A 23,956-nucleotide genomic window follows, 5' to 3' on the forward strand; every position below is an offset into this window, starting at 1 on the left:
GGCTTTGTGTTAGATGATTTTGTCTAACTGTAGGCTGACCTAAGTGTCCTGAATGCATTTAAGGTAGATGAGGCTAAGCTGTGATGTTCGACGGGTTAAGTGTGTGTGTGCTCAGTTGCTCAGTTGTCTCCGACTCTGCAACCTCATGGACAGTAGCCCGCTAGGCTCCTCTGTCCATGGAATTTCCCCAAGCAAGAATACTGGAGTGGGTTGCCATGCCCTCCTCCAGGGGATCTTCCCAACTCAGGGATCGAACCCGGGTCTCTTATGTCTCCTGTATGGACAGGCAGGTTCTACCACTAGCGCCCTCTCTTCAGTTTACCATGGGTTTATAAGCCTATCAGGATGTAACCCCATTGTAAATGGAGGAAGAACTATCAGATCAGATCAGTCACTCAGTCGTGTCCGACTCGTTGCGACCCCATGAATCGCAGCACGCCAGGCCTCCCTGTCCATCACCAACTCCCGGAGTTCACTCAGACTCACGTCCATCGAGTCAGTGATGCCATCCAGCCATCTCATCCTCTGTCGTCCCCTTCTCCTCTTGCCCCCAATCCCTCCCAGCATCAGAGTCTTTTCCAATGAGTCAACTCTTCGCATGAGGTGGCCAAAGAACTGAAGTTTCAGCTTTAGCATCATTCCTTCCAAAGAAATCCCAGGGCTGATCTCCTTCAGAATGGACTGGTTGGATCTCCTTGCAGTCATAGTGACAACAGATTTAAATAAATACGTATCATAGATATGTTTCTTAGAAAGTTACATCTTTAGCACTAATTTTTAAGATTCCCAGTGTTCTGAAACCAGATTTTCCAAAAGCCTAATGCTCAGAGCTATTCCATTTTTCTTTATACACTTTGAGGACCCCTTTGTCTATTTCCTCTGTAAAATAGGAATTGAGTGTATCTGCCGAATGTGTTGTGGGGAGGAAAATGGAGGATAATTTAGACAGTTCAAGATTACCACCATAGAGAAGAGGAAAAGGAGCTTACTCCGAAGTCCTGGAAAGATAGGTGTTCAGGAGATAAGAGTGATTCAGAGTCCACGTTAGACTTCTCTTTGCCATTAAAGATGAATTACATCGGTAAGACTCTGAAATTTTTAAGGCAGCCCTTAAAATCCTTTACTATCTGGAGGAACTCAAGAAATTAAGTGGAATAACTTGAATAAGAAGTTCTGCCCTGAGAATCCCATGGACAGAGGAGTCTGGCAGGCTACAGTCCATGGGGTCTCAAAGAGTCGGACACAGCTGAGGTGACTTAGTATGCACACACAAGAATTTAAAAGGTAATCTCCTGCCTGGAATGGGAGCAAGATACTAGAAGAGTAGGTATCCAGGAGCTGTCACAAGAAATAATATAGACTGCATCAACATCCTGTATTGTATGTCACGTCCCTTAATTGAATTATTATTTTTTTGATAAATAAATCACTGCTGGTAGATTCTTTAGTGGAATTTCATTGATAACTTAAGATGGCCAGAAATCACATCCATACACACTGAGCAGGCTTCCTAGAAGATTCAAGGCTTTCCTCTCAATTTGTTTCCTCTGATTCTTCTTTGCATATAAAGCACTTCTTTCTATCTTGTAGCTTCACTATAAAAAGCAAGCACATTTGTAGCATCATATGAGACTCCTCTAAATGTGTTATAAGGAGTTTCCTTGGCAACCACTTTGGGTTTATACACAGCAATCTCCTCCTTTTATGATGTATAACTAACTTCTTGATCCTGCAGTTTTTAAAGTTTCTTTACCACTGCAGGAACACAGTGATAATGCCTGTAACTTACTTCTTGGATATTATAAATCGCAGTTGAATAGCTCTCTCTCCTTAAAAATAGTTCCATGACTAGTAAATGAAAAGAAGAAAGACACAAAACTGTACACACAGCATAATCATAGCTCAGAATCTAAAAATTGATTATATATAGAAAACAAAAAGCACATCAAAATGTTAACTATAATTATCTCCTAATGGTAGAAATATAAAAATGTTCTTTTATATTCATTTCTGTTTCATCCCCATATTTTACTTAATGAGCATATATTTTCATAACTAAATATTAAGCAATTTTAAATTAAAGTAACCATAGTATGACTGCTTCACATGGAGAAGGAAATATTGTTGGACTACATTAACACAAGGAAATCATGGAGATTGGTCTGATTTCCTCATTAGCCTTCAACAAAGAAAAATAGTGTTCAAGGCTCCATGCTGCACATAAATTCAAGGACAGTTAAAAGGTGGTAAGTATTTAAACTTCTTCCTAGAGAATGATTTGCAGTCTTATTAAATTTGGGATAGACAATTATTAATGGAATCGAGTAAATTTTAAGCTTCTTAAGAAATACTTTGTCATTAAACCCCTTCATGTTAGCAGAACCTTTAGCTCTTCAGAATTAAGAGTTAGAAATGAAAGACTCTAACAACATTAACCTGTCCATTCCAAGGTACAAAATATGAGATGCAATTATTTTGTTAAAAGAAATATTTTTTAAAAGATGCATTTAAGCATATCTAATTTATATTTTCAAAATCCTCTCCCTTTTCAGGTAGTATATGATGAAGTCACAGAGCTCCAAGGACGTGTCTTAATGCTTATTGTAAAGAGCAAAACCACGTTTGTAGGAGCAATTAACATCCAACTCTGCAGTGTCACGCTCAATGAAGAAAAATGGTATCTACTAGGTAACAGTATAATTTGAGCATTGCTTTGAACATACAGATTCATTAACTACTCATATTTTTTTCAATTTTGGGCCTCTCTATCACAAGATCAGGACATTTTTTTTAATCAAAGGTAGTGTGGTAAATTAAGGACACAGAGAAAAGAAATCAGAATCAATGTTTTTAGTTATTTATTCTCTATGTGTATTTCACTGTTTTCTTAGAACCATTTCTCCAATTGATTGTGTAAATTCAATATGTAAAATAATAAAAGGTTATTTTAGTGTATCTTTTAAATCAAACATGCGTGCACTTTATAATTATGTGCCTATAATTAAAAGCAATACTTTTAATGTAGTTTTCAAAAAAAACAAGCAAATAAATCTTATCATTTCAAGACCTAAGTATATCTGAAACAAGTTTTTAAAATTTGAATTAAGTATATATACCTACACGTCCACGTATAATCTTATATGTATTGAAGGCATTAGTAAGCTCTGGCAGAATACTATAGTTATTTTCTAACAGAAAAACCAAGTGTAAATGCCTAAAATTCTTAAATCCAATTTTTGGAAGAATTTTTGTAGTTTTTCACCGTCTTCAATACTCATCATCACTGGATATCACCCAATCAGAGGCATTATCACATTTTAAACTGTGGTATACCTTAATTCAAAGATCTCAAACTCTGAAACCCTCCCCTCTGATCGAAACCTCTTTTCTGTACAACAAAAAGTTTTCTTACTTCTGAACCTACTTTCATACCCATCGTGACCTGAGTAAACAATCCTGGAGGGACTTCCCTGGTGATTCAGTGGTTAAGAATCTACATTGCAGTGCAGGGGACACAGGTTCGATCCCTGGTCAGGGAACGAATATCCCACATGCCACAGGGCAACTACGCCCTAGTGCCTTACTATGGAGCCTGGGAGCCCTAGAGCTGTGCTCCACAACAAGAGAAGCCATCTCAATAAGAAGCCCATGCACCCCCACCAGAACATAGCTCCCGCTTACCGCAGATAGAGAAAGCCCTTACACGGCAGCAAAGACCCAGTGCAGCCATAAATTAACTTTTTCAAAATCCTGCAGATTTTCACCTGAAAAGTAGATACAAATCAAGGCACTTTATCATATTTTTTAAGAGAATTAAATTGCCTTAAAAAATTCCTGCCGATTAAATTATTAAAACCCTTGCTTTACTCGGCGTTCTCCTGTGTGTATATTTAAAAAGCAACTTAAGCTCTTTTTTATATAGTCATTGGCGTAAATATGTAGAAGACTGTACATTTATTCATTGAAAATACATGTGTGCCTAGTGTGGGCTGATAAGGTCTTGCTCTGAACACATGATCATGTGAGTCAAGTCATCCATAATCCTCTGGGCAGTGACTGGGTATTTCAGGTCCATTCCCTCTCCTTTTCTAATAGAGTGATTCCATATCCTTCTCTCTGATGAAACCCCAGAACCCTCTACAGTAATCCTCACTCTGAGTTGATGACTGTGTTTCCTACTTCACTTAGAAATTGGAATCAGTCCACTAACACATCTACCCACTCAGCACAGTCTACATTCCACCTTTCTATTTATTATCATAGAAAAACAACCCCCGCTCCTACCCAAAACCAATCTCTCAGCTTGTACATTTGACTCCAGGCCCTCTTAGCTCATGCATTGGCAAGTGGTTCTTTACCAATTGTGCCACCTGGGAAGCTCTCGGATCATGGAAAAAGCAAGAGAATTCCAGAAAAACATCTACTTCGGTTTCATTGACTGTGCTAAAGCCCTTGACTGTGTGGATCACAACAAACTGTAGAAAATTCTTAAAGAGATGGGAATAACAGAATACGTTATCTGCTTCCTGAGAAACTTGTATGCAGGTCAAGAAGCAACAGTTAGGACCAAACCTGGAACAACACATTGGTTCCAAATTGGGGAGGAATATGTCAAGGCTGTATATTGTCACCCTGCTTATTTAACTTATATGCAGAGTACATCATGTGAAATGCTGGGCTGGATGAATCACAAGCTGGGATCAAGTCTGCAGGGAGAAATATCAATAACCTCAGATGTGCAGATGACATCATCTTAATGGTAGAAAGTCAAAAGGAACCAAAGACCTCTTGACAAAGGTGAAAGAGGAGAGTGAAAAAGCTGGCCTAAAACTCAACATTCAAAATACAAAGATCATGGCATCTCGTCCTATCACTTCATGGCATAGAGATGGGGAAACAATGAAAACAGTGAAAGACTTTGTTTACTTGGGCTCCAAAAACACTGTGGAAAGTGACTGCAACCATGAAATTAAAAGACGCTGGCTCCTTGGAAGAAAAGCTATGAAAAACCTAGACAGTGTATTAAAAAGCAAAGACATTACTTTGCCAACAAAAGTCCATCTAGTCAAAGCTATGGTTTTTCCAGTAGTCATGTATGGATGTGAGAGTTAGACTATAAAGAAGGCTGAGCACCAAAGAACTGATGCTTTTGCACTGTGGATTTGAAAAAGACTCTTGAGAGTCCCTTGGACCGCAAGGAGATCAAACCAGTCAGTCCTAAAGGAATCAACTCTGAATATTCATTGGAAGACTGATGGTGAAGCTGAAGCTCCAATACTTTGGCCACCTGATGCAAAGAGTCAACTCATTGAAAAAGACTCTGATGCTGGGAAAAATAGAAAGCAGGAGGAGAAGGGGACGACAGAGCACAAGATGGTTGGATGGCATCACCAACTCAATGGACATGAATCTGAGCACGCTGGGAGATGATGAAAGACAGGGAAGCCTGGCATGATGCAGTCCATGGGGTCGCAAAAAGTTGGACATGACTGAGGGACTGAACAACAACAACTTCTTACCTGCTCAGAAAAAGTACTGGAATTCTCTCTATGCAAAAGCATCATTTCTTTATTCTCTTCTAGACAATTGTCTTCAACATACATGGTTACATGATGGAACAACCATCCTTTAAAAAATAGCTCAGCACTTCTGTCTTCTTTCCAAATATTCATCTAATTGACCGGCTTTTTTCTGCAGCAGAACTTTTCAAAATGGTTGTCTCTAATCTCTGCCTCCAGTTTTTCTCTTCTCATTTTCTCTCAGACCATTCCAAGGAGATGTTTGTCCCAAACACTTCAACAAAACTGCTTTTGTCACGATATCTACTGACCTCCACATAGCTAAACCCAAAGGTCAGTTTCCAGCCCTGATCCAAACTTACCTATCAGCAGCATTGAAATACACAGTCAATAACCCTCTTTCTCAAAGCTCTTCCTTTGGCTTCCAGAACACAACACCCCCTTGTGCTTTCCTTCTATAACACTGATCCCTCCTTCTCAGTCTTACATGCAGGAGCATCTCCACAGTCTCCAGTGTTGAAGTGTCCAGGGCCCAGTCCTTGGTCCTCTTCTCCATCAACTTCCACTCCTTATTGGTCTCATCCCATTTTGATGGCTTTAAATATCATATGCTACATGCGAGCTAAGTTGCTTCAGTCATGTCTGACTCTGAACCATGAACTGTAGCCCACCAGCCTCTTCTGTCCATAGGATTCTCCAGGAAAGAATACTGGAGTGGGTTGCCACATCCTCCTCCAGGGGATCTTTCCAACCCAGGAATTGAACCCTTATATATTCCCAGTTTTACAACTCCAGCCCAAAGAATGGCCAGGGTGATGGAGTAGGAAGACTCTGAATTCACATCCTTCCATAGGCACACCAAAATAACAACCAATTACAAAGCAACTCAGCTATTTCTAAAGACAGCCACTCAATGGACATGAATTTGCACAAACTCTGGGCAATAGTGGAGGACAGAGGAGCCTTAGAGTGCTGCAGTCCATGTCAGATACAACTTAGCTACTGAACAACAACAGAGCAACTGTAAATGAGAATAATCTGAAGACTAGTAGAAAATTTCTACAATTGGAGATATGAAGAAGGAATCACAAGATGAATAGGAGGAATGGACACACAAAGTATAGTCAACTTTTCCCAGATCCAACCATTTACCCCTCTCCATCTGTTTCCTCTCCTGTTCAAGGCAATCCTATCAACTTTGGCCCAAATCACTACAATTGGCTTCTTCTAAATAGTCTCCTTTGGAGAAGGCAATGGCACCCCACTCCAGTACTCTTGCCTGGACAATCCCATGGACGGAGGAGCCTGGTAGGCTGCAGTCTATGGGGTCACAAAGAGTCGGACACGACTGAGCAACTTCACTTTCACTATGTAAGTTTTATGGACTGAATTATGTCCCCTCAAAATTGATAAGTCCTAACCACCAGAAGGGCTTCCCAGGTAGCTCAGTGATATAGAACCTGCCTGCCAATGCAGGAAATGTGGGTTCGACCCCTGGTTTGGAAAGATCTCTTGGAAAAGGAAATGGCAACCACTCTATATGGACAGAGGACCCTGGAGGGTTACAGTCCATGGGGTCACAGAAGAGTTGGACACAACTGAGCACAACAAAGCACAGTAACCACCAGTAACCTCAAAATGCAACTTTATTTGGAAATGGGGTCACTGCAAATGTAACTAGCTAAGAAGAGGTCATCCTAGAGTAGAGTGGGCCTGTAATCCAATATTACCAACGTCCTTATAAAAGGAGGAAATCTGGACATGGACCCGCAACCAGAGAGAACGCCATATGAAAACATGAAGTAGAGGTTGGAGTGATGCATGTATAAGCCAAGGAATATCAACAAACTACCTGAGCTAGGAGAGATGCGTGGAACAGATTGTCTGAAGGAACCAACCCTGCCAGCCCCTTAATTTCAGGCTTCTATCTCCCAGAAGTGTGAGACAAAATCATTTCTGTTGTTTAAGTCACTGAGTTGGTGTAATTTTTTATGGCAGCTCTAACAAATGAATCTAACAGAGTCTTCATTTGTTTTGCTGTTCTAGCCCCTACAAAAACCTGGCATGTAGTAGATGCTTAGCAAGTCTTTATAAATTAAATGCCTGAATAATGACTGAATGGCACACCAGTGAACGAGAAAAACAAGGTTCCTAGTCTTAACCCTCATTCATATCATGTTTTACAGCTCTTTTAGCCTTTTTATATCTGTATTTTATTTGCCTTTTACAAGAAGTCTAATGAGATGGGGAAGTGAAAGCCGCTCAGTCATGTCCAACTCTTTGTGATCTCATGGGCTATACAGTCCATGGAATTCTCTAGGCCAGAATACTGCAGTGGGTAGCCTTTTCTTTCTCTAGGGCATCTTTCCAACCCAGGGATCACACCCAGGTCTCACACATTGCAGGAGGATTCTTTACCAGCTGATCCAAAAGGGAAGCCCAAGAATACTGTCATGGGTAGCCTATCCCTTCTCCAGTGAATTTTCCTGACCCAGGAATTGAACTGGGGTCTCCTGCATTGCAGGTGGATTCTTTACCAACTGAGCTATCAGGGAAACCCAATGAGATGTGGAAGGGAGAGATTATTATAGTTTTAGAAACTAATAATATTCAAATGTCTCATAGCATAAACTTTCCAGTCAAATGAATTCTTGAATGTAATGTATACATACACACTGGGGGAGGGGCGGATTTTTAAGTTACCTGGATGTGAGGGACTGGAAGCACTGGACGACTGCCCATCCCATGAACCCCAACCCCTGCATTCTCATCTTCAAAATCCCTGAGAAACTTCCACAGAAAACTAAGACATCTCAAAACGAACAGGCTAAAAGAAACTGAGGGTCACAGATATGACATGGCTACTGATATCAAACAATTAAGTGGTTATGGTAACAGACTCATTTCTAGCAAACACAGCTCAAGGTCAGGACTTGATTCCCAAAAAGAAATGGATTATTGAAGAGCTACCATGATTGACATATTATCTAGGCCCAAAGTGAAGATTTAATACATGAGAGAAATTCTAGTGACTAAACTGCCCAGCAGCCCTAACCCTCATATTGTTAACACAAATATCACAAATTAAGATATTTTATTTCTTAGCACAGGATCCAGAATGTTCTCAATACAATTTAGATAAACATATTAAACCTAACACTTTTTCTTCATAAAAATATTGGAGAGCTTCCCTGTTGACTCAGTGGTGGAGAATCCACCTGCCAATGCAAGAGACATGGGTTTGATCCTTGGTCTGGAAAGATCCCACACGCTGCAGATCAACTAAGCCCATGTACCACAAGTGCTGAGCCTGTGCTTTAGAGCCCAGGAGCCACAACTACTAAAACTCGCATGCTGAAACTACTGAAACCCATGAGCCCTAGAGTCTGTGCTTGGCAACAAGAGAAGCCACTGCAATGAGAAGTCCACACCCTATAATGAACTGTGGCCCCTGTTCGCTGAAACTAGAGAAAAGCCAACGCAAGAATGAAGACCCAACACAGCCAAAATTAAATTTAAAAAAAAATTGTAATGTTGGAGTGAACACAGCATCAACACAAGTTTCAGTAGTCCAGGAGACACTGCTTGGACTTTAGGCTTTGGTAAGCACAGGCTATGTGGATTTATTAACCTTGGTAGTTTGTAATGGCTTAGATTGTACCAAATGACTGGGTTTTATCATTAAAGGGATGTAGCATTAAACCTTTAGGCATTAATGAGTACAGACCATGTAAGATTTAGTCTTTAGAACAAAACAGACTATAAGAGAAAGATAACCCTTTTAAAATTTTCTTAAGCTTTTTAAGCATTAGGTGATAAAAGAACATCAGCTGCTTTCTTTAATGGATTTCTCAGCCATATCTCAAAATAACTAGGCCAGAAATTTGAACATTAGCTGAATTTAAAGTGTGCTACAAACTCTAGTAAAGTTAGAGCTTAAAATTCTTAGCTCCAGAGACAGATATGTTTCCTCCTGTATCAACTTCCCCAAACTGTGTTCTTGTGTTTGTGTGTGTGTGCATGTGTATATTATTTTGAAGTGACTTTAGGATAACAGCTGTGGAAGAGATGGGACCAAACCTGAATTTGTGTGTCATGTCCACAGTCTTCAGTCAAAGAAATAACACTAGTCTCAAGGAGGTACTACATTTGATAATTAAAGAAACTCTAATTATTAGAGTTCAGATATTTCAACCATGCCTCCAACTGCCAGAAGGGAAGTGGATTTTATTAATATTTAAATCAAAAAGAATGGGTATTCTTTTCATAAAGAGAATATGCCCTCTTCCTAGGCTGAGGTCAAAAAATAACTGACTGAGATTATTAAATGCCCCAAAACTGAAAAAGCAATTTAAAAGTCTGTGCCCGTTAGCCTCTGGCTCTGAAATTCTGATTTACCCCAGGAATCAAGAAGGAACTGGAAATTCTTACCATCAGAACAAAGGTAGTAGAAAAAGGAAAATAAAATAGAAGGCATCAAACAGAGTAGTAATGAGAATGATATTTCCTTGAAAGAAATACTGGGGTCTTAAAAACATAAACTGGGCAGATATGAAGGGGAAATGAGATGCTAAGAGCCAGGAGAGAGAACTACAAAGTGAAAAAGGTGACAGATTCAAATCCAGTTTCTCTTGAAAAAGTAATCGAAAAGGGCAATATATTTCAATTGTTACTGGTTCAAAAAAAAAGTCAACCAGATAAAAAGAGGAAAGGCCTTGGAGAGCAGCTATCATGACATCCTAGAGAGAGTTAAAATTAGAAAAACTTTAAAAAGATTTCTCATAAAGCAGCAGCATTTTGTAAGAACAACTGGGAAACCATCTCTCAAAAACTGAGACAGAGTAATTAAGTGATAAGCGAATCTGGTCATATTTGAGAGGGAAACCCAGGAAGACAGGTGTAAAGGATTCCAAGAATTATTATGTGACTTTCAAAGGAAAATAATTATTGGCAAGAGGGCCTAGGGGAACCTATTTGGAAAATCTCTAGAACTGGTACTGTAAGGGAAAATGAAGCAAACAGAGGACTTACTGAAGGGAAATCAGACAGGATGGTTACAGGTCAAGACTTGCTCTGGAGCAGATACTGGTCTGAAAGGAACAGTTTAGGTAAGACTAACCACTTCCTGGGTGGCTCAGTGGTAAAGAATCGTCTGCCAGTGCAGGAGATAAGGGTTTGATCCCTGGGTCAGGAAGATCCCCTGGAGAAGGAAATGGCAACCCACTCCAGTATCCTTGCCTGTAGAATTCCATGGACAGAGGAGCCTGGTGGGCTATAATCTATGGAGTCACAGAAGAGTCAGACATGACTTGCAACTAAATAATGACAACACAACCTACTCCAGAGGATCCTTGATCCAGACGATCAAGATGGTCAAGACTCATGTGAACAAGGGATGTGGAACAAACATGAAACTCACTGACTTCATCTCCCTCAAGACAGAACTTTGAGAGTAGAAAGAAAAACAAATGCCTAGGCCAGAGCAAAGGGATAGGAAAAGTAAACATGACACTCAGGTCCAGGAAACACTGTTATCCTTATATGAACTACAGAAATAGACAGACCAGAGGATGGAGTAAAAAAAAAAAGTTATAAACCCAGCTCAAACTATCTGAAAAGAATATTAAAACAATAAGAGGGGGGAAATACCAAAAGCTTTCCTCATGTCATCAGAAAAAAAACTTTAGGGACAGTGGTTAAGACTTCACCATCCAATGCAGGGGGTGTGGATTTGATCCCTGGTTGGGGAGGTAAGATCCCACATGCCTCTAGGTCAAAAAACCTGAAACATAAAACAACTAGTCCCCACATGCTGCAAAGACCTGGCACAGTCAAATAAATAAATATTTTTTTAAAGGTTAAATTGTATACAAATGGAATGGAAAGTAGACAGAGAGCACGGGTTCCTGCAAATGTGTAGTTTTGTAAGGAATTTAACACCAGCTCCCACCACCATCCCCACCACTACCATGTGCTAAGGTGATGCGTAAGAATGCAAGACTCAAAGAAGACCAACCTCTCATAAGCTCAAATTCTGCTTTAATCTACCCCTTTGATGTTTAAATGGAAATTTCTAGTGGCTGGTAAAAATAACTTACCTCCAAATACTACAGGGGACTCAAACTTTATGGCCTAAGAATCCAGAATGCATCACAAGAAAGCTTTGTTGGTACAAATATTTCCAGAGGGTTGTTACCTTGAAAGAAATGTAATTCAGCAAATGTTTAGAGACTACCAAAAAACAAGGAATTTCAATAACTCCTGAAAATAGAATCTAATTCATAGAGTCTCTCAATAAAATGTTCATTGGTCAAGCCCAGAAGGGCTTCACTAAAAGTAAGCGATTCCATTTTCCCAATTCTAATCCACAACATGAGGTTCCTGCTTTTGTGGCTCCCAAATAACTCCTGAAATTTGCATAAATATTTCAAGTGGAATTTGGGATTCACATGTCTGCATCTCAAGACACCATATACTCCTCCCTACCCAAAATTTACATAAAGACCTCCTTTTTACAGCTCTAGGCAGTTCTTCCACACTTCTTTCAAAAATAGGGCAACTTAAGAGCAACCACCATCAGTGGCCTCCAGTGGCCACCATCTCCCAAACAAAAGTCAAGGCAAGTCTAGACTGTGATCTGCATGTTTTCTATTTGAAGTTCTAAACAACCAGAAGCAAGGGGGAAAAAATAAAGGTCAAAATTAATGACATAACAAAACTTTCCTGTCATTGATCACTACAAGGTCATGAGAGTAACAAAAGGAAGAGTCCAAGTTTGTGTTAATGACCTCCAGCCAAAGATCACCAGAAATACACACAGTGGGTTGACTCCTAATCTCAATGAGGGAGATACACAAATGAAGAGCCATGGATTGTCTCAGCAAAGGACGTACTATTGGATTCAGGCTTGTGTTAGGTGATTTGAGAGAAGGTCCAGGGAAGCAGGTGAAGAATCCAAGAGTCATTCAGGTTTCCCCAAGAGTGTTTGGCACTTTGGTGTTTGGACAATATTCATGCTCCGTCAGGTGCCCCACCAGGGTTACAGACTTACAGACTGGTCCCGTTTTTCTCCTTATCCATCTTGGTCACACAGTGGCCCTGTTGGGTATTGATGTGAAATTGTTCATGTCTGGCAAACGAACACCGTAGCCTGACTGTGAGTGTCAGGCTAGCTCCCAGCAACACCAAGGCCTCCCTGACAATGCAAAGTCACTTCTTAGCTGTCACTTTCCTCAGTTGCGTGGAGACATAAAAAAGCAAGGAATGTAACCTAATCTAGGAGGTCATGGATGGCCACCCTGAGGAAGTGACATGTAAACTAGAGTTTAAAAGCTAAAAGATCTTCCGTTAGCACAGCCTAGAGGTTCATTTTAGCTGTTTCTTCTGTTTCCTTTCCCTCACCAACACAATTATTTTTCTACAAGTGAATTAGGCTTAGAAATAAATCAAAGCTGGCTTTTCACACCATTCCCAATCTTCTCTAATATGAGAACATCTCTGGCAGTGGAGTTTCTATGGGTAGTATCTGGTAAAAGCTCTTGTGAGAAAATAATAATAGTAATAATAATGGTACCAGTTTAATTTAAAGGGTGATGTAAATGATAAATAATGCACAGAAAATGGAAACAAACATGCCTAAAGACATTCCAAGATTACTGGAAAGGAAATAATAATCTAATGTTTCCTTTCAAAATTGCATTTCTAAAGTAGTGTGGGATATTAAAGAAAGATTTTGTCTTCAGAGGGATGGAATGGGGAGGGAGGAGGGAGGAGGGTTCAGGATGGGGAACACATGTATACCTGTGGCGGATTCATTTTGATATTTGGCAAAACTAATACAGTTATGTAAAGTTTAAAAATAAAATAAAATTTAAAAAAAAAAAAAAAAAAAAAAAAAGAAAAAGAATAGCCCAGGGAAAAATTAAAAAAAAAAAAAAAAAAGAAAGAAAAGACAGAGGAACCAGAGATCAAATTGCCAATATCCACTGTATCATCTAAAAAGCAAGAGAGTTCCAGAAAAACATATACTTCTGCTTTATTGGCCACACCAGAGTCTTTGACGGTGTGATTCACAACAAACTGTGGAAAATTCTTCAAGAGATGTGAATACCAGACCCCCTAACCTACCTCCTGAGAAATCTGTATGCAGGTCAAGAAGCAACAGTTAGAACTGGACATGAACAACAGACTGGGTCCAAATTGGAAAAGGAGTAAGTCAAGGCTGTATATTGTCACCCTGCTTATTCAGCTTATAAGAGTACATCATGCAAAATACTGGGCTGGATGAAGCACAAGCTGGAATCAAGATTGCTGGGAGAAACATCAATAACCTCAGATACGCAGATGACACCACCCTTATGGCAGAAAGTGAAAAACTAAAGAGCCTCTTGATGCAAGTGAAAGAGGAGAGTGAAAAGGTTGGCTTAAAGCTCAACATTCAGAAAACTAAGATCATGGCATGTGGTCCCATCCCTTCATGGCAAATAGATGGGGAAACAATGGAAACAGTGACAGACTTTATTTTGGGGGGCTCCAAAATCACTGTAGATGGTGACTGCAGCCATGAAATTAAAAGATGCTTGCTCCTTGGAAGAAAAGCTATGACCAACCTAGACAGCACATTAAAAAGCTGAGACATTACTTTGCCAACAAAGGTCCATCTAGTCAAAGCTATGGTTTTTCCTGTAGTCATGTATGGATGTGAGAGTTGGACTATAAAGAAAGCTGAGTGCCAAAGAATTGATGCTTTTGAACTGTGGTGTCAGAGAAGACTCTTGAGAGTCCCTTCGACTGCAAGGAGATCCAACCAGTCCATTCTGAAGGAGATCTGCCCTGGGATTTCTTTGGAAGGAATGATGCTAAAGCTGAAACTCCAGTACTTAGGCCACCTCATGTGAAGAGTTGACTCATTGGAAATGAGGAAATGCTGGAAGGGATTGGGGGAAAGAGGAAGAGGGGACGCCAGAGGATGAGATGGCTGGATGGCATCACTGACTCGATGGACATGAGTTTGAGTGAACTCCGGAAGATGGTGATGGACAGGGAGGCCTGGCGTGCTGCAATTCATGGGGTCGTAAAGAGTCGGACATGACTGAGTGACTGAACTGAACTGAACTGAACACACGTATATCTTAAAGTAACACCTCTGTCCCCCCATAGGAGTGAGAGTCTGGGCAAGTTTCTTGATGGTCTGACTCTGTTTCCCCAGTTGATAAACCTTCCTCATGGAGTTGAGATGATCATAATAATAAATCCAAAGTTCCTGACACACAGTAGGTGCTCACAGCATAGACTATAGTTCTACTAATTCCTCTAATCAAGACACAGGTCACCCATGTCCTTGGAATTCCATTCCCACCGTTACAGAAGGCTGTAGCATTTAAAATATGTAGGAGGGACTTCTCTGGCGGTCCAGTGGTTAAAACTTCAACCTCCAATGAAGGGGGTGTAGGTTCGATTCCTAGTTGGGACCTAAGGTATACTACCACATGCCTCCAGGCCAAAACACCAAAACATAAACATCAGAAGCAATATTGTAACAAATTCAATAAATATATGTAGGATATCTAAAGAGATGGTCATTTTCATTTGACTCCAGAATGAATGATTTACAAGACTGGTGGAAAGGATTTCAGCCCACTAACAAGTCTAAAGCATTGTTCATGGAAAGTACTAGCCAAGGAGAACCAGAGTGATTAGCAATAGCAGTGCTGATGCATAGATTCCCCCAACTTTCCACTCAAACTTCATACTGTCAGCAATCTCATTGAGGACACATTTTTAAAATAAGCTCTCATGATCAAGCTCTCATGATGGTGGTGGAGAATCTGAAGTAAGTTGAATTTCCATTATTCATAGAATGGATAAAGAATAATGGACTCTACAGCCAATATCTTGTGATAAACCATAATGGAAAAAAATATGAAAAGTATATATATATATATGTATAACTGAATCACTTTGCTATACAGTAGAAATTAACACAACATTGTAAATCAACTATACTTCAATAAAATAAAATTTTTTAATTTTAAAAAATTTAAAAAAAAAAAAAAAAAAAGAGTGAGATGAGTTTGAGTGGTACCTGAAGTAAAGTGAGAAAGGAAAGATCCTTTTTTCTTCCTTATTTTAAATCTTTTCGGTATAAATGACAAATAAGTTCTTTCTGCTTCAAGAATTAAGGAACTCACAATATTCACCGATAAAAGCCTTTAAACTTTCATGGAATTCCAAATCTTTAAAAGGTTTTAGGAGTTTAGAGAAAGTGAAAGCCTTGCATTAATGGGTAGAACAGGCCACTTGCTATTAGGTTGAACAGGAAATGATTTAAATAAGATCCTTCTGGAATGGATCATGCTTGAAAAAACAACTTACAAGGATCCTACTGGTCACACAAGAACTTGTGAAACAGCAAAGCAAAGAGGATAGTCGGGTGATGGGGGTGGCAGTTACCCCAGAGCCTCAAAGAACCCTTTGCTAGGAACCCATCATTCTAGTGAAGCAGTTCCAACCACCAATGGGAGGCTACTGCCATGAATTCCCCCCTGTCCGATGGATGACAGTGAAAGCTAGAAGCAGCTGCTCTTCGGGAGCTCGAGGAAGAAAGCCAGCTATAAGGGTAATGCTGCATGTTCTTCAGCCATACGTATGGATCTGGGTTTGTCAAATTAGTTGCACCACGCACATCTCTACCATAACTCTCAGTGGAGATGATAATGAAAATGTAAGGCCTAAGCCACAGTCAGGAGATGGAGAATTTGCGGAAGTAATTTCCTTACTAAAGAATGACCTGCTGAAGAGATGGGATGCTCTGGTAGCTGAAGGGTATCTGAGAGTAGATGCCAGAGTCTATTTCTGTGCTCAGGTCACTAAAACATGCACACATGAGGCCTTTTGAAGGGCTCTTCCTGAAGCTGGAATGCCAAAGGACAGTAGCCACGTTTCTGCACGCAGAACCACCAGGCCTCCTTCACTAAGACTTTGTATCTGGCTTAGTTTCCAGGGAGATTTGAAATTGGTTTTTTCATAAAATAAAAGCATTATAAATAAATATAAAATCCTTTTGTAATCTGGCAAAAGAGAAGCATTCCTGTGAGAATTGGCTGTTCATTTCCCCCCTGGGAAGACTGTGCTCATGTGCTCATTGTGCCCAACTCTTGTGTGAGTCCATAGGCCATAGCCTGCCAGGCTCCTCAGTCTATGAGTTTTTTCCAGTGCTTTCCTACTCTAAAGGATCTTCCCAACCCAAGGATCGAACCCACATCTCTGGACTCCTCTGCACTGCAGGCACCGTGCCACTGGGGAAGCCCACTGGGAAGACTGTCTCTTGGTCTTAACTCCTGACAGCCCATGAAGGAGGATCTGGATGATTATACACTGAGCAATCTGGGATACCCAACTTCTTATGGGCTGGGTATTTCAATTTCCAGTGGCATGTTTATTTTAAATATTTAGTTCTGAGGCTAAACCATGATAGTAGGAAAACATGGTAGATGACTTTTTAGTGTATTTTTCTGGCTATCAAGTGATAATGCATTAACAATCATAAACAAAGAGTCATTTTTGTTGTTTTAATTATAAAGTCAAATTTATTTTCAAGAAATACTTATAATGGCCCTCTTTGTTGTCAAAAGGGCAACTGGGTGATTTCACCTCACCGCCATGCAACAATGTGGTAGAATCAGTATTAGTATGCTTGGTTTTTTGAAAAACAGTTAATACTGAACCATATTCTTCGACATGTGACATTTAGTAAAGCAAAACCCTGCTGATGGTGAGAAGCCCAGTATACGAAATAGCACAGCAATTTCAAATCTGACCAAGAGACTAACTTCAATGTACACTTAGTGCAGATTCAGAAGAGAAGTGAAAGTCACTTAGTTGCATCTGACTCTTTGAGACCCCATGGACTATATGGTCCATGGAATTCTCCAGGCCAGAATACTGGAGTGGGTAGCCTTTCCCTTCTCCAGGGGATCTTCCCGACCCAGGGATCATACCCAGGTCTCCCACATTGCAGGCAGATTCTTTACCAGCTGAGCCAGCAGGGAAGCAGATTCAGACACAGTGCAAATTCATTCCGAGATCTGAGCATGTAAGCCACTGTAGTAGATCACTTTTAGAGATACAGAGTCTGGAAGGCAGTTGAACGCAAATCAAAATCATACGCACTCATAAAAACGTCTATGTAATTACAGGGTACCCAATCCAGGGCACAGCATCTAAGAACTAGTCTGACAGTGTAAGGGCTAATTACTCTCCAGGATGTAAAAGGGTACTAAGCACCTGGAATCCAATTCCTTCCCACTACGATATGCACTAGTGGGTGTCTAGAAGTTAAAACACTCTTAGATTTCACATTTCTTTTATACCTCCAAATATTTGCCAACATATCTTATTCACTCAGACATATTTTAGAAACTTGTAAATTCTACTAATTAAACATGATACAAGCAAGTTGAAAGAGCAGCCTCAGAAACAGGGGGGCAAGAGAAATTGGCTGACAAGGATGTCACACTGAGTCGGGACCCACTGAAGCTTTTGTTTTGTTTCCATTGCTCTAGTTTGCATATTTAAAAGTGAATTTGCTCAGTACTTCAAAATACTTATTTTTCTTTACATTAAAAAAATAATAAATAAATTTAAATAGAGAAAAAATATCTAGACATTCATTCTAGACTGTTTTATTGCAATGTGTAAGCTAATGATATGTCAAGTACCATGAGTGGCTATCTGATGTACCAAACATAAATAAAAAGGGAAGCAGGCTCAAGACTCTCACCCATTTTGGAAAACAGAGGAACACGACGGTAACCTGCAAAAGGAATCACATCTGATTAACACAATAAAAATACATTCATCAGCAGGGGCCCCAATAGGGCTCCTGAGAAATAACATACTTTGTTGTTTGTTGCTCAGTCGCTAACTCGTGTCTGACTCTTTGCAACCCCATGGAATATACAGCATGCCAGGCTCCTCTGTCCACCACTATCTCCTGGAGTTTGCTCAAATTCATGTCCATGAGTTGGGCTATAGGGATGCCCAAAATATTTTCCACTGCTACAGTGTTAACTGTAAAAATGCACTGTATTCCCCTGAATCTCATACTTGGGGTAGATATAAATTGACTGTCTCATGTCAAGTCTTGTGCTGTCTGTTGTTGTGCCAGAAATCCATGTCTATTGAGTCGGTGATGCTATCTAACCATCTGATCCTCTGCTTCCCCCTTCTCCTTTTGCCTTCAATCTTTCCCAGCAAGAAATATAAAGTACATATAAAAACTAGGACTACGCAACTATATTCCATCATGTATATTCATTTTCCTCCAAAATAAAATATTTGAAGTTTCTACTCCAACTTCATATTAAGTACCACAACAGCTCATACTTCCCCCCTGCCCCGCCCCGAAAATGATGCATCTCCAAAATTAGCCATCACCCTTCTGCTTCAGAAAGGCTGTTTTCTAGGTACATCTCAGATGGTACTAGAGAAATAAATATAAGGATAAAATTGGAAGCACACTGTAAATCACCCCAGAGGTGTGACTGCAAGGCAGCTCTGAAAAGAGTCAAGATAAGAGTCTTAGGCTCCCTGTCTCTTCTCAGGTGGAAAAAAAGAGTCACTGCTTCTCCCTTCTGAATGGTTCCCATCCTTCATTCCTTCATGGCAGTCATGCCTACTCTTAACTGAAACAAAAGAGCTATAATCCATGCAGAGAAATTTTCATATAAGTCAAGTTTGTCTAATTAGTCTTTCTGGCATTCCCAGTCCCCAATCCCACCTTATGTATCAGAACATACTTCTATAATTCCACTAGGAAGAACTATATATATATATATATATATATATATAAACTATATCAATATATATATTTTTTTTCTTTACATATCTGTCATGAAGAGAGCTATTTGGTATATCAAAGAGTCTCTTTGTTAAACTCAAGTAACACCTAAATATTAGCACAGTCATCTTATTTTTCAGAATATTACCTCTGTTCATGCATAGAACTGGTAAAGTATATTGTCCAAGAAATTCATTTCCAGCTATTAAACCTTGATTTTCAGCAACAAAACGAATCAATGCTAATTCTGGCACCTGAATAACAAATGTGAATGTTTCATTCCATCTTGGATTAAAAGCTGAAACATAAGGAAGAGATAGAATAAAAAAAAAAATCAAACACTGTTCCTAGGGGAAAATGCTTAATATCTGTTCTCTAAAATTCTTATTTTTAACACTTTAATAGTAATAATGAAAACTAATGGTTTAGAGGACTTAAATCTTTATGCATCCAATAAGAAAGAAATAATAATGGCAATAATAATACTTATTAGGTGTTTACAAGTGCTGGGCAATATTCTAAAAACTTTAAGGAGATAATCTCACTTAATCTTCACACCAGGGTTATTTCTATCAACACTTACAGATGGGAAACTGAGTCATAAAGATGTTTCATAACCTTCAAAAAATAGCCATTTTTTGTGTGTATGAAATAGCCTTCAAGAAATAGCCATTAAGTAGTGGGGCAGGAAATCAAACAAATGGTGTCTGATTTCACAGCAGAAACGTGTAACTATTATACAGTATGACTGTCGTGTTCAAGTATTTTATCAACAAAGAACTTGAGACAACAGGAAGTTATATAACATCATTTTTCTAGATCAGGACATATTATAGGAAGAACTACAGACAGTGGTTGGACTGAGAGCTCACTAATGTTTGCTCTAAAGTCAGCTCTTGATCCTTCTTTTGATTAAATGCTTATTTTCAAATCCAAAATTGATGAGTAATCTATGTCCCTAGCAAAACAGATCATCCCAAATACTCTCCTGCCAAACAAGAAATCCAAATTGCATTACAATGTGACCCAAATCAGATAAAAATTAAGCATAATTGAATGGAACCAAGAAATTCTCATCCAGATCAAATAAATGCTTTTACTTTAATAAAAAAAGTTCAGGGAAAAATAATGCATTGTTTTTCATGTACAAAGGCAATGCTACACATACTACCTCAAAAGATTTGTCCTTTGTGTCATGTTTCAGCACTTATTGAAGCATCTGTGACTATTATACCATATCTATGCTTTCTATGGTCTATCTGTGGTCACAAGTGCATGTTTACTAGATAGGAATTCAGAATGCAGTCAATGCTAGTGAAAATATTAAACGAATTGACTCACATTGAAATAATGACCATCTTACCTTGCCCTAATAGAGAAATAATTCAGTGAAGTACAGGAAACAGGTTTAAGAGTGAAATCTCTATAGACACTGCAAAATGTCTGCACAAAATTCTTATACTGACTTATTCTCTGTCTTCTAACCCTGCTTGACCATACTCTCTCTTTCATACACATGTAAAATCATACATAGATATATGTGAAAGTCCTTTTAGTTGTCAAAGTTAAAAAAAAAAAAAAACTAATTTGATAGTTACAAATACAGTTAAAAATCAGTGGTCCAATGGTTAAGAATCCATCTTGCAATACAGGAGACCCAGGTTCAATCCCTGTTCAGGGAACTAAGATCCCACGTGCTTTGGAGCAATGAAGCCTACCCACCACAACTAGAAAGACCAAGTGCTGCAGCTACTGAAGCCTGTGCATCCCAGAGCCTGCGCCACAACTAGAGAATCCAGCACCGCAAGGAAAGATCCCACATGACGCAATGAAGATACTCCATGCTGCAACTAACACCTGATGCAACCAAATGAATAAATATTTCTAAAAATCACTTCCTTATTGTACGCAAACCTGATTGTTTTCCTCCCAGACGCTCCTGTCTTTCATGCACTACCATCACCCTAGTAACTAGGCGATCTCAGCACCCTTCTCTTTCAGTCCTGCCAGCCTTCCTCATGTGCATCCTCCATTCCTTTTCTGATGGTGCAGACCTTCTTTAAGATTTGACTTCTGCATCGTGTCACTGTGAAACCACATCCTGACTCTCTCCTGTATTTCTCATCTCTCTCTCTCACACTTCTTCCTCTCTACTCTGTAGAAATGATCTCTGTGAACACTCAGTTCTTAGTGCTTTATATCCCTGTTTAAAAGTTTTAATTTTATTCATTTTATACAGAAAAGAAAGTTTCTAATACTGTGTCATGTCTTTCACGATTTTCCATAGCCATCCCCAAAGTAAATCTCTCATTTTATCTCACAACTAATCTTTCTTAAGTATACTGTACTTGAACTTTTGTACTTTCTGCTAACATGTTTGAATTTTGTTTTCTCCATGTTTTAGCACACATATTATTACTTTTGCCTTAAATTTCCTTATCCTAGGGAATTCCCTAGAGCAACAGTGGTTAGGATTCAGCACTTTCTCCGCTATCACCTGGGTTCTATCCCTGGTCAGAGAACTAAGATCCCACAAGTCTCAAAGTGTGGCCAAAAATGGAGAAAAAAGAAAGAAAGAAAATTCCCTTATCCTCAATCTCTACAAAAAAAATTCTACTCATTTGCCAAGAACCATCTTCAAATTTGCCCCTTCCATACAATTCTTTGACTTTCTTTAAGGCACTAATGACTTTCATAACACTTTCACTTACATCTCATATTCCATACTGAACTATAAACTATCTATAATAGAATTAGTTGGGGCATACATAAGAATGTAGTTAATAGAGGTTTTAAGTTTTTTGATACTCAGTAAGGTCTGATGAACCAAACTGAATTTTTGTAGGTATATTCCCATAAAACCAGGGATGCAATCAAATTTCTAATGGGAGCTAAAATCACAGTATTACATAAGAGGTGCATGGAATAAATTAATGTTCTTTGCATTTAGTCATGAAGACTCAAGTAAGGGGGATGGAGAGAACAAAGGATAGGTTGCCAGAAGCTTCCTGATATTAGCAGTTACCATTTCTTGACACTGCCATTTCACTCTAACGGGAGCCAAATAAGGCAGTGAGTTACTACTAATATCCCTTCCCAATGATAACACAGGGTGAGGTAATAAAACTTTCCAAAACTTTTTTCTCTCCTTTGTTCCTAGAGGATGAGGTGGAGGAATATTTGGGGTTTGGGAGGAGGCAAACATTGGATTTTGAGGGAATTATCACCAAAGAAGAAAAAGATAGCTCAAACTGCACCTGCTTCTCTGTCCATGCCATTCAACCTGGAGCACATTTCTAGACTCTGAAATGAAGTCCACTATACTTTGAGAATATTCACTCAAAGAAGGTTCTACTCTCAAAGGATCAGCTGCAAGTTCTCTTCCTGAGTGATTCTGACTATCTGACTAACAGTCAGCCCCAAGAGTCTATACTTTTCTACTGTCCTTAATGATTTCAACTTCAGAGAATAAATACCAGTGTTAGTAATTTATTATGTAAACTGTCATGAGATGCTGGCACACTGGAAATCTCACCAAGGTCACTCCTTTCATTCCTATATTTCCCTTCTGGCAAAAATGACTGAATTATGAATCCAAATACTGTTATGCGTAGGTTTCTATGGCATGCTGAGTCAGAAGCCACAGACCTTTGATCTAAAATAATTCAGGCTGTTAAGTAAAACTATGCAACACACTATATCAGAGAAATCTTAAGCTGTTTATTTTACACAGAAGCTAGCAGCTAGATTTGAGGCAGTCAAAATATCTCTCTTAATCAGTCAAATAAGAAAACATAAAGAGGAAGTACAAATGGAAAAAACACTACTTCTTCAGGTCAGATACATTTTTGTATCTGTAATTGAAACTATATCTAACCAACATTAAGTCATTATCAAATTTTTTTGCTGATATAATACTTTCGTCATCTTGAACATAATGCAAAAGCTCTTCCTTATGAAAAATAAATATGTATCAAAACACTATCAATACATAATTTTTAAGCTTTCCAACATGAAGTCTAATAGACCGATCAATAAAATATATTAGGAGCTCACCATTTTTTTTAATCACACGACTCTGCTGCTTCATTTGATCATTTGGAACCCCAAAAATTTCTACAATCACTAAGGTATCAGCTTTGTTTTGATAACTGGGAGGCAACTGGATACCACTGATGAGCTGCACAAAAATAAGTAAATTCAAGAATTCAACAGAACAAACTGTATCACTGCTAACTTTCAAAATAAAATGTTTTCCAAAAATTATTATGAACTAAGTCAAGTCCCACCAAAAAACAACATAGAAAACAAAGCAAATCTTAAATTTTAGTCCTTTTTGAGTTAAATTTCAACTTAGGTATCAAAAGATGATTACCAAATTATTCCATTTGACCCAGATGTGATTATAGTAGAATCCACATTCTCCAATATTTATGGTCGAACATATATTTTTATTCTAACAGCATTTGTTATGATTGTTACAAAGCAATGTTTAAAAATATCATGACCCCCCTTAGGCTATAATACAGACTGAGCACTCTGATAACTTGAACTATTTTTAAATCTATATAGTCTATAAACAACAGAAAAAATGGAA

At 38.9% G+C, this 23,956-nt stretch overlaps 2 protein-coding genes and 1 pseudogene across 7 annotated transcripts in view; 2 read left to right on the forward strand and 1 right to left on the reverse strand.

Annotated features, from left to right (window-relative positions):
* The window catches only part of PIK3C2G (phosphatidylinositol-4-phosphate 3-kinase catalytic subunit type 2 gamma), a 504,349-nt gene extending 501,278 nt beyond the window's left edge, over positions 1-3,071 (forward strand). For all 6 annotated transcript variants that reach the window (XM_044941205.2, XM_044941209.2, XM_025283326.3 and 3 more), the window contains one exon: positions 2,553-3,071. In XM_044941205.2, coding sequence (XP_044797140.2) covers positions 2,553-2,705 — 153 coding nt within the window. In that variant the 3' untranslated portion in view covers positions 2,706-3,071. The remainder of the gene's footprint in view (positions 1-2,552) is intronic.
* A 12,511-nt stretch (positions 3,072-15,582) lies between these two features.
* On the forward strand, positions 15,583-17,465 carry LOC102403430 (annotated as a pseudogene).
* A 721-nt stretch (positions 17,466-18,186) lies between these two features.
* PLCZ1 (phospholipase C zeta 1) overlaps positions 18,187-23,956 on the reverse strand; it is a 50,286-nt gene continuing 44,516 nt past the window's right edge. The window contains exons 11-13 of the mRNA XM_044941213.2: positions 23,416-23,539; positions 19,508-19,657; positions 18,187-18,333 (exon numbers count right to left, since the gene is read on the reverse strand). Of these exons, the coding sequence (XP_044797148.2) occupies positions 18,248-18,333; positions 19,508-19,657; positions 23,416-23,539 (360 nt within the window). The 3' untranslated portion in view covers positions 18,187-18,247. The remainder of the gene's footprint in view (positions 18,334-19,507; positions 19,658-23,415; positions 23,540-23,956) is intronic.

This window comes from Bubalus bubalis, chromosome 4 (assembly GCF_019923935.1).
Source record: "Bubalus bubalis isolate 160015118507 breed Murrah chromosome 4, NDDB_SH_1, whole genome shotgun sequence".
NCBI lineage: Eukaryota > Metazoa > Chordata > Mammalia > Artiodactyla > Bovidae > Bubalus > Bubalus bubalis.